Source organism: Lutra lutra, chromosome 3 (genome assembly GCF_902655055.1).
Source record: "Lutra lutra chromosome 3, mLutLut1.2, whole genome shotgun sequence".
Classification (NCBI taxonomy): domain Eukaryota; kingdom Metazoa; phylum Chordata; class Mammalia; order Carnivora; family Mustelidae; genus Lutra; species Lutra lutra.
In genome coordinates, this window is record NC_062280.1 from 26,776,989 (window position 1) to 26,793,519 (window position 16,531).

Here is a 16,531-nt window from a genome sequence, read left to right on the forward strand (position 1 = left end):
TGGAATGGCCCCTGGATCCATTTCTCACCCTTCCCCTGTGTGCACCAGATCTGGGTGGGGGTGGGGACGGGCCAGAGCTAGCCCCTGCAGGTTGTATTTCCCAGCCTCCCATGACTCCTGGCTTCCTACAGGGTTCAGCCCATAGGAGACCCTGGTGGGAAATTGGTAGGAGGCGAGGAGGGAGGGAAAAGCTGGGGCGTTTCTTCCTCCCTGTCTGTGTTAGGCAGCATCCCCAGTCCTCCATGGCTTCGGCTCCCATTGGACAGACCCGTGAGTGAGCGCTAGTTGTTGCACTTCCCTCTGCTCTTTTCTCCCCTACCCTGCACTGCCAAGGGGTGCTAAGGGCTTCTTACTGTTCTGATCTCTGGATGACAGAACTGTTCTCAGTTGGCTTTATAGCCCTTCATCACCTGTTTAACAATTGTGCACATTACGCTTCCTTTGCTAAATACTCAGAGTGATTTCTGTTCTTCTGGTTGGACCCTGACTGATAGAAACACAACCTCTACCCACAATGATCAGTTTATATCCTGTAGTAAAGAGCCATAAGCCTGTTGGCATCCATTTTTGTTCTAGTTGCCTGTATTAAAACACAGACTCATTTTCTTATCACACACGTTTCTTACACATTTCTGGCTTAAAATGGTCATTGTATTTACTACTGGACTACTTGCTTTGAGTTTTGTTTGCCAATAGATATTATTATTTTATTCTCTTAATTACTGACCTGACCGTATACTTATTTAAGTGCTTAATTTATATCATCATTTTTTAAGTTTGTTTTGTGAAGATGCTACTGCCATGGCATAAATCTGTTCTTAACATTTACAAATAATTTAACTGCCGACTCCTGTAAAGTGTGTACCCTTTCAATAAGTACATTTCACAGGAGGCATTGAGATAGTGAGAAGGATTAAATTGGGAAATGTCCTGAATGGTGCCTGAGTTGAGCAAAATAATTTGAGATGACTTTATAGCCCTTTATAAATAATGTGTGACAGATGAGCGAACCCACTGCTGTTTTGGCTCAGTCCGATGGAGGGAAAAAACCCATAATAAATGACTTCCTTTCATTCTGTTAGAAACATCTTTGCAGAGAACAGTGGTAGTAAGCAAATGTCAAGTTGGAAACTGACAAGCACATGGCCCCGGGGTATTTTTGCCCCTGTGACTGTACATTAAGGAGAGAGGTGATTCATTTTGGGGGATTTTCGGTGGTGGTGAATATTTTCTCTAGAGGGGAGAGCATACATTTCAGATTAAACAAACAAACAAAAAGACCCTGCCATTTTCCCTATACATAACAGTTTTGTATCTGGGTTGCATTTTTTAATGTTAACACTGAAGTATTTCTGAGACTAATTTTGTGTTATCCACAATCTGTACATATGTGAGATGCTGGGCTAATATATAATGCCCATATTTAAAATCTCAAAATTTAGGCCATTTTGATTTTGAAGACTCCTTGAAATAAATGACAGCCCTTGCCTAAGATGGATGGCCCTTTCAATGGTCATCTTTTATATTAGCTCCTAATGAGCATTATTGAGCCTCTGACTAATTCTGAAAAGCATTTTGGTGAATTATAATTGGGGCTGTGATTTACTGAGTATGAAGACTGACAGGCCATTCCATACCCTATAATTGATGTTAGAAGCAGAGACAAGCACCGTGATGATCAGCATTTCCCTTATGTGGGGCGGGGAGGACGGGGGCTTCAAAAGCGTCATGTAGCCAAAGTAGAATATTATTTTGTCTGCCATTTCTGGATGACTTTTATTAAAAATGGCAGGAAAACGAGCCACCAAACTTCAGAAGGGAAGTCTCGTCCACATGTTATTCAGGATATTCAGGATATTAAAGCATCTTCCATCACAGATATTTGCTGGTGTTAAATGGTTCATGATAGTTAGTGAACCACAAAATAGTCTGGATAGACCGACAGAATTCAGAATCATAGGCCAGCGGCACAGGCCACGTAACCGATGATTCCTGAAAGGGTGAAATCTGGTTCTTCGTATTCTTTGGATTTATTGCAATTTGGATATGCTTATCTCCCTGTGTTCCTGAACTTTCTGGAGGAAAAGACAGACAGTCTAACATACAAATCAGAAAACTCAATCCAGATAGGCCCACAAATACATAAGAACTTCATTCTTAAATAGAAAGTAGATCTTGAGACTCCTACTTCCTTTTCCTTATATCCTTAACTGTGTCATTACCGCAAATGGATTATTGACTTTTGCTTTTGCTTTATTTTAGTCTCCTGAATACTTTTCTCTGTAAGATGGCAACTCTGTGTGTGTGTGTTTGTGTGTGTGCGTTTGTGTGTTCCATCACATGTCAAGATAAAATGGGTCAAGGAACTGGCTTTTTTTTTCTTTTGCAAAGCAGCTAAGTCCCTATTTAATTGATATACGGACTTCCTAAGCTTCAGTACCTAATCCCTTGTGCTTTTTATACTCTTTTTCTTGCAGTCTTTATGTCATAGTGTTTGGACACAACAGATAGCTCTCCTCTTTCATCTCTTGGCATCTGTGGCGCTATACCCTCCTGGTTTTTACCTTTCTTACTACGTCTTCTTAGCTTCTTTGTCAACTCCCTTTCCTCTCTACGAGCTCTAAATGTTGCAGTTCCCTAAAGGCTTGGTCTTCAGTCCTTCTCCCCTACAGTTGCTCTAGAGCCAAGCTCCATCCTGCCTTAGGACCCTCACAGACTGTTGTCTTTTTGGACCACCTGCCCTCCAACCTTCCCCTAGCTGATTCTTCCTCCTCCTTCCCCTCCTCCTATCTGGACTCCATGTGCTGAACCGTTTGCTTCTCTTCAGACACACCCTGTGCTTTCCCACATCTCTTCTTCATACTTCTGCTCATTCTGGTTTCTGCTCTATGATGGCCAACTCCATTTTTCTTTGCTCAGCGAAAAAGCCATGTTAGTTCATGAAAATATCTTATAATCGATCACCAGAGATTTTTAAAAATTCACATCAGCTGACATATTTCCGTACCAGTCATAGCCCTCTTCACATTTACCTCCTATTATTACTTTTGTATATGTCTTCTATCTTCTTGTAGACTATCAGCTCTTCAAAGCAAGGACTTCAACCTCATGTCTTCCACAAAACATACTCCAGGGTCTTCCCTGTAACAGTCACACAGTAAATATGTTCTAGGTCGAAGTAATGAAAATACTCACTGCATAAAGAGAAACATTTACATTGTAGCTCACTAAGGTCCCTCACTCTCATTTCAAAAAAAATGAGGAGCTGAGTCTCTAGGATTACTACCCGTGGCTGATGAGGGCTGTTATTGATGGCGAGTTTGGTAACTCTGAGTACCTTTATGTCCGGCTCATCAGAGCAAGTGGGTTGCTGTAAGTGGTGGAGAGCACGTCAAACCCTTCTGTCACCTCACCTCTCCAAGCTGAAAACGGAGAGAGCTTCTCTTGCTTTGAGCTTCTTGTTGGTTTTCTGCTCTGCCTACTAATCAGGGCTTTGTTATTTACCTTGTTTTAAAAGACTCATCCAGACATCCTTTCTCTCCTTGGTACTGTTGGGTATTAATTTACCACTGCAGGGTACATTGGTAAAGATTTCAGAAATTGCAAGAAAGTGTTTCTTTAATCCCTCAAGTTTGCTAAGTACTTTATTATAATGGAGATCATAATCTCTTAGTTGGTGGCAGAGATGCAATAGTTACTGGGGATATTTTTCTCTTGCTGCAAAATGATTATATTGAGAAATTCTTGGTCCAGGTTTTGTTTGTTTGTTTGTTTTTAAGATTTTATTCAGTTAGAGAGCATGCGAGTGGGGGGAAGGGCAGAAGGAGAGAGAGAATCCCAAGCAGTCTCCCCGCCGTGGAGCCCAACACAGGGCTCGGTCTCATAACCCTGAGACTCTGGCCTGAGCTGAAATCAAGATTGGGTGCTCAATTGACTGAGCCACCCACGTGCCCCACTTTGCCCAGTTTTTTAATCTTTTCCATAGGCTATAGGATCCTTAGGAAGTAAATTTTGATGCCACTAAGTTTCCTGTTTTTCATAAGGCACTGAACAGTGCTCAGGTCACTGTGATTCACTTAGTGGCCTCGAGCCTTTATAGGCGAGCCTTGAAAGTAGTTTCTTTAGTATTGTGCAGTAGCCGTTCATAATTACTGTGATGCTCAGATGAGGCTGTGACTGGGGCCTCACCTTGACCGTTCAGCATAAATTGCCCACCCGGCCAGCAAGTAAGTGGTTTCAGGGCATAACTGAGAGTGAGCCTTTATGCCCTGAATCCGTACATCTCCTCCGTTTGTTCTATACCAGTCGTTAAGGGTCAGTTTCAATCTGCTCAGTGATTTCTATTCCCTAATGACTTTGTTTCTATTTTCCTCTACTTTTTTTCACACTGAAAAATACTTGTGGGGGGGGGGGTGGGCAGCCTCAAGTTGCAACCTATCTTAGAAACAATAACATTATTAATGTTTCTGTAGAATTTATGACATTGCTTGCTGACAGTTATTGTTTATTAAGTATTCGTGGCTTGGAGAGTACTGAGCAACAGAGAGAATATTCAGGTTCAAGGGCAGAAGATATATAGCAATGATTCCTCGTTCTGAAGGGATATTACTAAATTAAGACAAGGCTTGTCTTTTCTAATTTGACCTCTGATTGGTAGAAGGTGGCATGTCCCTGGCTCATTACTCTTCTCTGTCTGGCTCTGTTTGACATTTATCATGAGTGGGATTAGGGGAGAGACTAGAGGATCTATTTTCTGTGACCATATTAGGAAAGATAGTTTGGAATTATGCAATTGTCCCCTAAATTATGGGGGGAGGGGAATAAAAACCACAATTAAAAAAAAAAAACCATTTAGTGTTAGTCCCAAAATGAACATTTAGCTATAATTCTAAGCATTGTAGAAATTACATTTTATTTCTTAACAGATACCAGTAAGTATTACCCAAACTTTTCAAATACAGACTTTGGGAATCAGCATTTTGCATCTCACCTGCCCTTGCCATCCACCCCCTCTCAAAGAATAGCTTTTGTGCCTACTGTCCATGAAGCTTGTGAACCATAGTACGTACTTATAGGCACACAAAGCTTATGTTGTTCTCTCTAACCAGCATCACTCAGAATGAAGAAAGTAAATTTGTTGTCTTTTCCAGCAAGTCGCCAACTAATAAATCGCATTGAGCAGTTTCTGGAAACTAATGAAACACCGTATTTTATGAAGAGCTTGGACTGCATCACAGTCTTCCGGGAAGAAGCCATTCAGGTAACTCTATCCTTGCTTGTCTTCCTCTTCCTAAACGGTTAGCCATCATCACACGGAAGACATACGGCACCCCACAAGTAAGCACAGGCTTTGCAGATCATTGTTCTCACCGTGAATAGCCGTGTTGGCCAAGAGATGCTGAAATGACTAAGTCTTTTTACTATCACTGTCATTTCTGAGGGGGTATAAAGATGGGTGGGATGAGTGGGTTGCTTCATCCCTGGGAGTTAGCTTTTTATGACATTAGAGCCAAGGCTGCACGATTCCTACTTAGGGAGCCAGGGAGATTTCCATTGTAGTCTCTAATGACCCACGCATTAAAGGACTGGCTAACTATTTTAAAGAAATTGATGGGAAATATATATTGGTATAACTATTGAGAAGGATGTTATGAAGATGGGAGTAGGGATCTGGAATGCCAGGAAAAATTAAGAATGCTGAAAATTAATCACTCAGAACCACACCCTACTTTGGATGTGGGTTTTTTGTTTGTTTTATTAGAAATTTTGAGAAAACACTGTGAAAATCTTCCAAATTATTTCTAGGCTTTTATATGTAAGCTCTAGGCAAGAGTGAACAAGTTTAAATTAGAAAGTATATTTTTAAAGTAGGCGCAGTTGTAGTGTATGTTCTCATGTGGGTGCTTAGTAAGTATTGGCTGGGTGAGTGAACAAATTAATTCTTGAGTTGTTTAGGTTCTTACAAAGAATGATAAGAAAATGAGAAAACTGTAAAAATTAGAAGATATAGAAGTACATGATCCAGATGCCCTACAGATAAAGACAAAATATGGGCCAAATTAAGTCAGTAAAAGACTAAGGATCCTGCAGGTAAAGAAGGATCTGGCAAGTTGGGAAAAGGTGGTGAAAATGTATTGCTTTTTCAGCACTGCCCCCATTAGACGGGGCACCCAGTAACGCTTCTGTGCCCTGTTGTCACCAGCTGAAATTACCAGGTCACTGGATTTCTTAAAAAATAAAAATTTTTAAAAAACGAGAGATAGAAGAGCATCAAAAGAGACTCTGAAGACATATCAGCCACTCTTAATGTAGAGAACTTTTTATGCTCCAAAACTGTACAACACACACACACAGAGACACGAGAAACAGAAAAAGGGTTTTCTCATTGGGAAAATGTGAATAGTGACTGGTCATTTACTCCTGTTAAGGAATTTTTAGTAGTTTTTGGTATTTTTTAAAAAGTCCCTCTCTGTATTTTAGAAACTGCATACCAACATATTTATAGATGACATAATATGCTTGACATTTGCTTCCAAACAATCCCAGGGTTGTGGGGGAAGGTCGGTATATGGGGAGGCAAGACTGGCTGATTTGACAGTTGTTGAAGCTGGATGTTGGGTATATTGAGAACTCAGGAAACTCTTCTATTTTTGTTTTACTATGTCTATATTGAAAGTTAAAAAGCACAGCACTGGGCCCCCCAAAAAACCGGTGCAGCTCTGAGCAGCTGTGTGCCTTCCACAGATGGAAGGATTTCTGGTTCCCCGCAAACCTAGCTGAAATTTGGAATGCCAGACCAGATCTCCCATTTACCAAAGAAGGACATTATATATTTTTCTTATAAATAATGGTGGATTTGGTATACGTAGCGCTTTGTCCTGGGAGTGACTTGTTTCTGTATTTGCTCTGACCTGACGCCCCTCGGCCCCCACATGCCACCCCAGTTTTCAGAGGAGCAGCGCTTTAACGATTTCCTGAGAGCCCTTCGAGAGAAAGTAGAAATGAAACAGTTAAATCACTTCTGGGAAATTGTCGTTCAGGGTAAGGTGTCTTTTGTCATTTTCTCCAAATATGTATGCTGTTTTTTCCTAAATCTAAACATAAATTATGTTGTATGGTGTGTTACGTGGCAACCTGGTGACTTTCCATGTGGATTTGGGAAAATGCTTAGGATCCAGTGAATGAAAATAACAAGGCTTAGAAGCAAGCTTAATGAACATAAATAGAAAGTGATAAATAGTGAACATGTAGGTCCTATCTTAAACTCTGTGCAGCATGACCCATTTCCAAGATGGTACCTTTTTTATTAGCTGGAAGAATCCGCGTGGGCAAACACTGCCCCCTTTCTCAGATTCTTAGACCCTTCCATCCTGCCAGACCCACGGCACTAACATTGACCTCACCCACATTTTGCCCTTCTGCCACCTTTCGTGAGCATGTTCTTGGGCTTTCCAGATCAGCAGACGAGCGTCTTCGTGCACCAAAGCCATTCCCTTGCTTACTCACAGAGACCAGTGCAAACTTAACCTAGAAAGAAGGCAACACACACTCTTTCAGTGTTAGGCTTGATGTTGGATTTCCTTCACGCCCTGTGCCCCGTGTTTTTCACCTGACTTGATTTTTTTTCAGAACCAAGTATAAGATACTACCTATTAAAAATACCTCCTATGAAAACAATGATGTTGAAGATTATGAAACTTTTCACTTGAAGTAGGGCCCTCAGATTAGTTTGAACCTGTCTTTCTGGGCAAACTGTGTAAAGAGGAGTTGCATATCTATCTATCCAGCTTCTAAGGGGCAGCGTTTCATCACTCAGGCAACTATTTCCCTGACAGTTAATTTTTCAGCCCTTTAACTTCTACACTGGGGAGCAAAAGCAATTAGAATAGGTGGTGAATGGGACTTACTCAAATCACTCTGGTGTCTCTGCTGCCAGCCTAGTAGATGAAGGAGATTGGTTTTGGTATTTATTGATTGCTTCCAGCATATTGTTGGCTGAAAGGAAACTTACAGGACATACACAAGGTATGCATTTTCTGAGAGCTTATATCCTATTGAGAGAATACACATGACCTGTGCCATTTCTAGGTACAAATGGATGTTAAATGTATATGCTTTCCTGAAAGTGTATCATGCATCAGCCATTTGAGGCAGAAGAAAATCTTAGGAAGAAGAGAAAACTAAAGGGTAGATTTTCTATCCTTGATTTGCTCTCACTGAGTTAAAATTGATGTATGTGCTAAATGATAGACATAACCATTGTGAGAGCATGTTTTCTCCCAACCTGGGGCCTCTTGCCATTCCATCAGTAGCTAATGACAGTACTAGAAGTCAAAGTGTCTGCAGATTCCTATATTGGGTATCTAATGGGTTTGGGCCAAAGTATATAGTCGTTCAGTTATTTATTTACTAAGCTTGTCCATGCCCACATTGATGGGAATTGAAAGATGAATAAAACCCATTCCCTGCCCTTGAGAAAAGTATGGTCCATTAGGAGAGAGAAAATGTGTACACGTAGTTTATACAAGGTAAGATATGACAGCCATTTCAAAGGCATAAACAGAGTGAGCTAAAAACTCTGAAGGAGAGATTTAATCAGGGAAGACTTCATGCAGCAGGTAGCACTTGAGATGTGGCCTTTATTTTACAGAGGCTAAGTAGGAAACAGGATAATATAAGATGGAAGGAACAGTGTGAGTTAAGTGCCTTCACAGACTTCATTTCTATAGAGAAGAGCACCTGTGGAGTTTTAAAAATCTCTAATGGGAAGATGGGAGGCAGTTGTGATGGAGAGGAAGGTACGATCAGGACTGATTCTTTGCACTGGGATTTCACTCTGTGAATTACTTTTTAGATGGAATTACTCTGATCACCAAAGATGAAGCCCCTGGAAGTTCCGTCACAGCTGAGGAAGCCAAAAAGGTATTGCAGAATAACGCCATATTATTTTCTTGATGCCCGTTCCTCCTTGAAAATTTTAAATTTTAAGAGTAACTGAATTAGTGTACTCCCAACATTCTTAACTGACCAATTGGCCAGTTCCTTTTCCTTCAACTGCAGTGTTTTTGTAGGAGAAATTGTAAACCCCCTCAGTCTTCCAAAGACTGCAGTCCTGTTTCTAGAACTCACCCGGAACCACAGTGTCATTAGCTCTAGAGCTCCTGAAGTCCTTAGTGTGTACCAAGCATAGCCAAGACATTGGTAAAGGCTGTGAAATCCAGGTAGTCCAGTGATTCCCACAAGGCCACACTTCAGTCACCTGGGGAGCTGTCATTTAAGAAGTACTGATGACCAGGCCCCTCCCCCAAAGATTCTGATAATCCAAAATGGAGTTCTGGGGGCAGGGTTTGAGTTCTTAAAGCCCCTCAGGTGATTATAATGTTAAGCAAGATAAAGAGACCCTGGTATTCCAGAGTAAGGCACGTCCACAGGTGTGTTTGGTAAAAGACTCATGTATTAACACAAGTAGACCAAGGTCTCCCTGTCTGAACTGGATTCAGCTGTGAGTCAAGTACACGTGGCCATTGAGTTTAGTGATCTTTCATTATACCTCGGGTTTGTGATGACAGTTAAATAAAATAGAGTACCTCAAGAGTGTATGGTTCAGGCGTCTGGGTAGCTCAGTCATGAGGTGTCTGCCTTCAGCTCAGGTCATGATCCCAGAGTCCTGGGATCGAGCCCCACATCAGGCTCCCTACTCAGCGAGAAGCCTGCTTCTCCTTCTCCCACTCCCCCTGCTTGTGTTCCCTCTCGCGCTGTGTCTCTTTCTGTCAAATAAATACATAAAATCTTTAAAAAAAAGTATATGGTTCATAACGCTGAGCTTCAGGTACGGTTTCTAACTGAGCCAGTCCTACTGGGACAGCGCCCAGCAGCTGTCAGTCACGGGCTAAAGCCTCAGCTGTCTGCTAGGCATTGTGCTGGGTAATAAGACAGCACTCCTGCCCTCTAGAAACTCACTATAGGCTTGCAGAGGAAGATAACGGAGATTCAAAAACTTAGCTACACATGCTCCCGGAGAGCTTGGTCTGGGCTGGCGGACAGGAATCTGTTAAGGGAGTGGGAATGGCAGGAACAAGGCTAGAAGTATTCAGCTTAGGGCGAAACTCAGGCCACATTTAAAAATGCCTTATAACTCTGAAAAACGATCTGAGAATTTTGAAGGGGTGGGGGGTGGGAGGTTGGGGGCACCAGGTGGTGGGTATTGTAGAGGGCACGGATTGCATGGAGCACTGGGTGTGGTGCAAAAATAATGAATACTGTTATGCTGAAAAAATTAAAAAAATTAAAAAAAATAAAAAAAAAATGCCTTATAGTTTCAACTCAAAAAGGCGTTTGGCAGAAACCATAGTATTTTTTGGGAAAGAAGTTAGATTATATGAGAATTTGTATTAAGTATACTTTGCCTGGCAAAAGCATTTTGTTAAAGAACATATATGGTCCCTGCTTTCAGGAAGTAAAATCCTGGAATTTTAGAAGCACACACTAACATGCTGTTGATTGTCTCAGAAGGGGCTCCACTGTGTCTGTACCCTCTCCCACCAGTCAGTGCTATAAATATGTCAGTACTCGAGAGGATGTCATTTAACTGCTTGATTTTATTTGTTTGTTACTTCATACAATGACATGATATTATTTCCCCTTGGAACTGGAGTGTATCATTCAGTGCTCTCCAGAGAGAAAGAACCAATAGACTATATATATGGATGTGTGTGTGTGTGTGTGAGTGAGTGGGTTGGGAAGAGATTTATTTATTTTAAAGAATTGGCTCATGAAATTGTAGAGACTGGCAAATCTGAAATTTGTAAGACAGGCCAGCAGGCTAGAAATTCAGGCAAGATTTCCATGGTACCGTCCTGAGGCAGGTTTCCTTCAGCTGATTGAATGAGGCCCACCAATATGACCAAGGGTAATCTTCACTTCAGATCAGCTGATTATAAATGTTAATCATATCTACAGAATACCTTCACAGCAGCATCCAGACTAGGGTTTAGCACCACAACTGGGCACTGTGGTCCAAGCCAGGTGGACACATAAAATTAACCATCACTTAGCATGAAGGCTTATCAATCAGCTTTTGCTAAACAAGTAAAATAAGTCAAGACAAATAATTTAATTTTTAGTCATTATTGCATTTTATTTTTAATTTTTTTAAAAGATTTTATTTGAGAGAGAAAGAGAACTCCAGCAGGGGGAGGCGCAGGGGGAGAAGCAGAATCCCCAATGAGCTGGGAGCCCAATGTGGGGCTCGATCCCAGGACCATGAGATCATGACCTGAGCTGAAGGCAGTCGCCTCAACTGATTGAGCCACTCACTTGCCCTAGTCATTATTGCATTTAAAAAATTGTCACCGAGGTGAGAGTTAAGTACATGTTATTGTTATTGAAGGAAGAGGAGAGCAGCGATCTAAAAAAGGTCGTATTTTTCCTCTCGGCAGTATAGTGCATCTTAACCAAAGGTGTCATAGCTAAGTGAGTCCAGAATAGTAGAGAGGCAAGAAATCTAAGAAGGGATGACATGCTTCTCGCAAATTGTCTGAGGCTTGTTCTGTGCTGCAAAGGCAGTGTCTTCTTTGGAACTTCATGGCCCAGAGCCTAACCGTGGGGAATTGTGCTGTCCATTCAGCTGCAGAGAGGACTTTGCGTTAATGACGAGGTTTGGGGAGGTGTCCTTGCGTGCTTCCAGTGTCAGCGGCACTGATTTCAGTTGGTCGTAATTGAAGACAACTCTTGAGAACTTGCCATCTTTTTTCTTTCCAAAACATTTATTTTGTTTTTCAGGGGGGAGACATAATCCTTTGTATCAAAAGTGTTTTTAAATGGCACCTGTAGGTTTTTGGAGTGAAGTATGGAAGAGAGTGTACACACATCGAGGGTGATGGGGAGAATCACTGGGGGCAAGTCTGGCTCAGAGCAGCCCGCTCCATGTGGTTTCCAGGAGAGAGGACACACATCAGCCCTCAGGGAGGGGAGTCCCTTCTGACAGTGCACTGCAGTAGAGCGCCTTCAAAGGAGGCGTTTGTCAAGTTTGGTCAATCCCCATATAATAAGTTAAGGAAACCTGACTATAATTGAGGTTGAAGAGCAGTACTCATAGCCCATTTCAAGTCTTCCAAGACACGTAAGTTATTTAAAGTTAGCAAGCTGTCAAATTATCTGTGTTAAATGTTGATGATTTAAAAGGAAATAATTATCCAGAGATGTCCATTTTAAATGAAAATTAGATCATAACTTTACACTTGCACCTCTTAAGGAGGGCCATTTGTCTTTGGTGTATTCTAGAAAATAGAATTTATGACTCTGAGAAAATAGATTTTATGACTCTGAGAAATCTAGGTAAGTCAGTCCTGCTACAGAAATAGAAATTTCTTCCACGACGTAAGTTTTAAATAGCCACTTTCTTTTAAATTCACTGACCGCGCTCATTTCATTTTGAAGCCTGGACATAACCATGATGCCATTTTCACATTTTTATTGTCGCTATAACCTGTCCATTCTTTCACTTCACTTTTTCTGTTTCTGTTTGTTACTGTTAGACGCACCATTAGCACTTGGTGTTTAGTAATCTCAGTACTGTTCTCAGGGCGTGGCTCTGTGGTGGACTTGTCCCATGTGGCTAATCCTGGCACGTTCCAGGAGCATCCAGAAGGTTCTTTGCCTCAGGCCGCCATCAGTAAAACACCTGAACTTGTGGGAGGTTAGAAGAGGCTGATTCATCATTTGAAGTTTATCTTCTTTATCAAAGAATTTTTTCCTTTTAAAAATAAGTTTCTTCTTGCTAACCTGTGTTAGGGTTAGGACAGTGACTCTCTACCAAGAATGATCACACAGGGGCTGCTACTGACTCCTAGTGACCAGAGGCCAGGGATGTTGGGAAACAACAGCACCCACGTCAAGAATTAATCTGGCCCAATATGTTAATAATGATGTTAGGAAGCCCTGGTTTAGAAGAATTAAAACAAGCCAGATCCTTAACTCAGGCAGAGGAAATTGGCTAGTTGTATATAATTTTATTCAGCTGGAAAGAATTCTAATGATCTTCAAATGGAGTTTTTATTTTTAAAACTAAAGCTTACAGGGAGGCCTGATCTCTGAAACAGAGAAAGGTGCTGCTTCTCAGTCGGTGGGTGGTGGGAGCGGCAGGGTGGGATTACCCATGCACGGGGGCTTGGAAGAACACTCAGGACCTTAAGGAACAGAACCTGAAAAACACTGATCTAGTCCAAACTCCTTATTTTGCAGATGAAGAAATTGAGGGCCCCAAGAAAGAAAATAACATGGCTGAGATCTCTTAGTAAGTCCCTGGCGAGGAGTCTTGTTCTAGGACTGACTCCGGGTCCTCCATTCTTTTTACTCCATAGTAATAGCACAGAGGGGAGAGAGGACTAGCCCTGTGGTTTTGTCGTATTGTACCTCACAGGATCCCAAAGGGCCAAGCTGTATCTAAATAATCATTTGATTTGAACTTGGAAGGGGGGCAGGTATCTTTTTAGCACCTGTTTTCCTGGTGGCTGCCCAGTCTGGCCTTCTTTATTGTTGTTGACATTGATTTTCCCCTGCAGCCTCATAGGTGATAGGAGTTTAGCAGTCTGGTCACTTTACAGACTCCATCTAGAGAGGTGACGTTGACTTGCAGTGTCTCCTGGCAAGTTGATGGCTGGCAGAATTGACTAGAATCAAGAGCCCTGCAGTCCTAGGACAGTCCTCCTCCTGCCACACCATGATGCCACCTCTCCATGCCTCCACCTTAGAATGCTACCAGCCACATCTACACACGGGAAAGATGCTCGGGGTCCCTCTCAAAGGAGTGCACCCGGTTTTCAGTGTGTGAGTTTGTAAGAGATCTTTGAAGTCTTGTGAGGGTTACAAGATAAAGTTTAAGAATCATTTCTTGAGATCAGTTTTCTTTACTGTCTTCTGTTGACTCCATGATATTTTTTCTTTGCTCTTTTCCACTTTCCTTCACTGCCATAAATCTCTGGTGGAGTTATTCTGTATGCCACAGGTATATATATATATATATATACACAGGTATATATATATATATATATATAAGGTACCACAATTTTACCTCATATTTGTTTAGAGCTTGATACTTTTTTAAAATTTAATTTAATTTTTTGTGTGTATATTCCAAAATTCATTGTTTATGTACCTCACCCAGTGCTTCTAATACACAATTTTATAAAAATACTGTTGAGGTAGAACATAACATGCAATAAATGCACGGATCTCAAATGTGCAACCTGGTAAAGCCCACGGCTATAGGCGTCCACCACCCAGATAGAAACACAGAACATTTACGTCTCTCTGGAAGCCTCCCTGTGCCCTTCACAGTCAGGAACCCCCGGCCCCCGAGGTTACCATTCTTCTGACACCTGTCACTGGAGAGCAGTTTTGCCTATCCTTAACTTTATTCATCCATGATGTTAGAGTTGTTCTTTCTGTATTTATGACTATAGACTACTCCCTTTTATGGTTATACCACAATGTATTTATGCATTCTCCTGATAATGGGCATTTGATTGTTTCCACACTTTGGCAATTATGAGTAAAAATGCCGTAGACACTTTTTTAAAGATTTATTTATCTGTTTTAGAGAGAGAGGGAGAAAGAGAGCAAGGGAAGGGGCAGAAGGAAAGAGGGAGAGAGAATCTCAAGCAGATTCCCTACTGAGGTCGGAGTCTGACATGGGGCTCAGTCCCATGACCCTGAGATTATGACCTGAGCCAAAATCAGGAGTCGGACACCTCACTGACTTAGCCACCCAGGTGCCACTACAAATGCTATGGATACTCTTGCACCTGTCATTTGGTGGACATGTATTGGGCATTTTCCTAGGAATTGGAACATACAGTCTACAGTATGACAGAGCAAGTTTGCATACTTTATTTCATCTGAGACTCGCTGCAACCCTATGCGATAGGGTGAGTAGTAGTAGTCTTATTTTGTTAATTATAGAAAGGTCAAGCAGCTTGCCCAGGGTTACTGAGGAACTAACACAGCTAAGGTTAGGGTTTTGTTCTCCTACACTAAGTTGTAGGATTTCTCTCCTATGCAATGCTGCCTTTATAACACTGAACATTGAACTCAGATGTATGTCCTTTTAGACAAAATATATGCAAACAGACTTGTCCTTCCTGATGCTTTTATATGTCTGAATTATGGATGAGTCTTTGGAATCACCTGATAGTGTCGGAGTCAGCCCAGTGGAAGCCATGTGATTTTAATTTGGGATTGGTAACGATCTGAGCATGAGGTGATTGTTAGTTTTTAGTCTTCTGGAGGGATTAGACTGGAAATTTCTATACAGATGGTATCGACTCCATTTCTCTGCTTGTGTCCAGGATCGTACTTGCTAGTGTGCTTACAAAGTAATAGTTCATCCAATTCATAAAGCTCTCCAAGTAAGGACACTCTTTCTTGGTAACCCCAAGTAAATCCTGGTGGTTTGAGGAAGGAGGAGTGTGTCACACAAGTGTCCTTTCTTTTTGCTCTCGACTTCTGAGCATTGCAGAGGGAAAGAACACAAGAGAAGATGAGAGCTGGCTCCTGCCCCTTCCTGCTGCATTCAGAGAATCTCCTGCTTTTATTGAGAAAGCAGGCCAGCCATTGAATTCTCTGCTCTATCTCTAGCTTCCCGTCACACTGCACAGCCTGCAAATTACTTGCAGTTAAAAACTGATGAAGAGGAGTGATATGTGTAAGGGATCAGCCTTGCCTGGAGCTTTGAGGAGATAACGGATGGTGGCCCAGCTCTTAGCCATCATTTGCTTATGCAGAAGTACGGAGCGGATCTGCCAGGAAAATCACTTGCAGATGTTTAGAACTTGATGGAAGTGAGAGTTTGCCTGCTGCTGCTCCTGCCTTCCTAGGTCCTTGGCCTAGTCTCCAAGATGTGCCATTGTGTTTAACTGTATGTAGCGCGGTCACACTGTGCAGACAGCCCTGCCCTCGTTTATCTGGCAGCTGGGAAAGGGGCTGTTCGGTGAGGAGGGGATGGAGTTGGGGGCTTGTAGAGGCTGTGTGCCAGGAAACGTTGGGATTTCCTGGATTGGGACCTACCATGCCTCCTCTTACCAGGGATGATAAAGGATGTGGTGGACGGCAGAACCGCTGAGTCCAGGGAGTTTGTCGGTCTTCAGAAGGTGCTCAGTGGGCTAAAGCCTCTGCCTTTGGCTCAGGTCATGATCGCAGGGTCCTGGGATCGAGCCCCGCATCGGGCTCTCTGCTCAGCAGGGAGCCTGCTTTCTCCTCTCTCTCTGCCTGTCTCTCTGCCTTCTTGTGATCTCTGTCAAATAAATACATAAAATCTTTAAAAAAAAAAAAAAGAACAAAGTAAAAACCACTTCTAGTAATGATAATTAGGATCACAGTCTAGAGTTTCCTAGATATCTTGGAATCTAGGCTAGAACAGTTTAATCTTTAGACATACACCACATGCAAATACATGTGTGAATAATTTATCTGTAATTTATCTGTACTTGGCCCTCAAATATCTTTATTAATCATCAGCCAAAGTAAATAAATA

The 16,531-nt window shown here is 41.9% G+C and overlaps 1 protein-coding gene across 1 annotated transcript in view; it reads left to right on the forward strand.

Moving 5' to 3' along the window:
- Positions 1-16,531, forward strand: part of XRCC5 (X-ray repair cross complementing 5) — an 89,075-nt gene that overhangs the window by 69,743 nt on the left and 2,801 nt on the right. Inside the window, exons 17-19 of the mRNA XM_047721203.1 lie at positions 5,151-5,260; positions 6,945-7,041; positions 8,855-8,922. Coding sequence (XP_047577159.1) covers positions 5,151-5,260; positions 6,945-7,041; positions 8,855-8,922 — 275 coding nt within the window. The remainder of the gene's footprint in view (positions 1-5,150; positions 5,261-6,944; positions 7,042-8,854; positions 8,923-16,531) is intronic.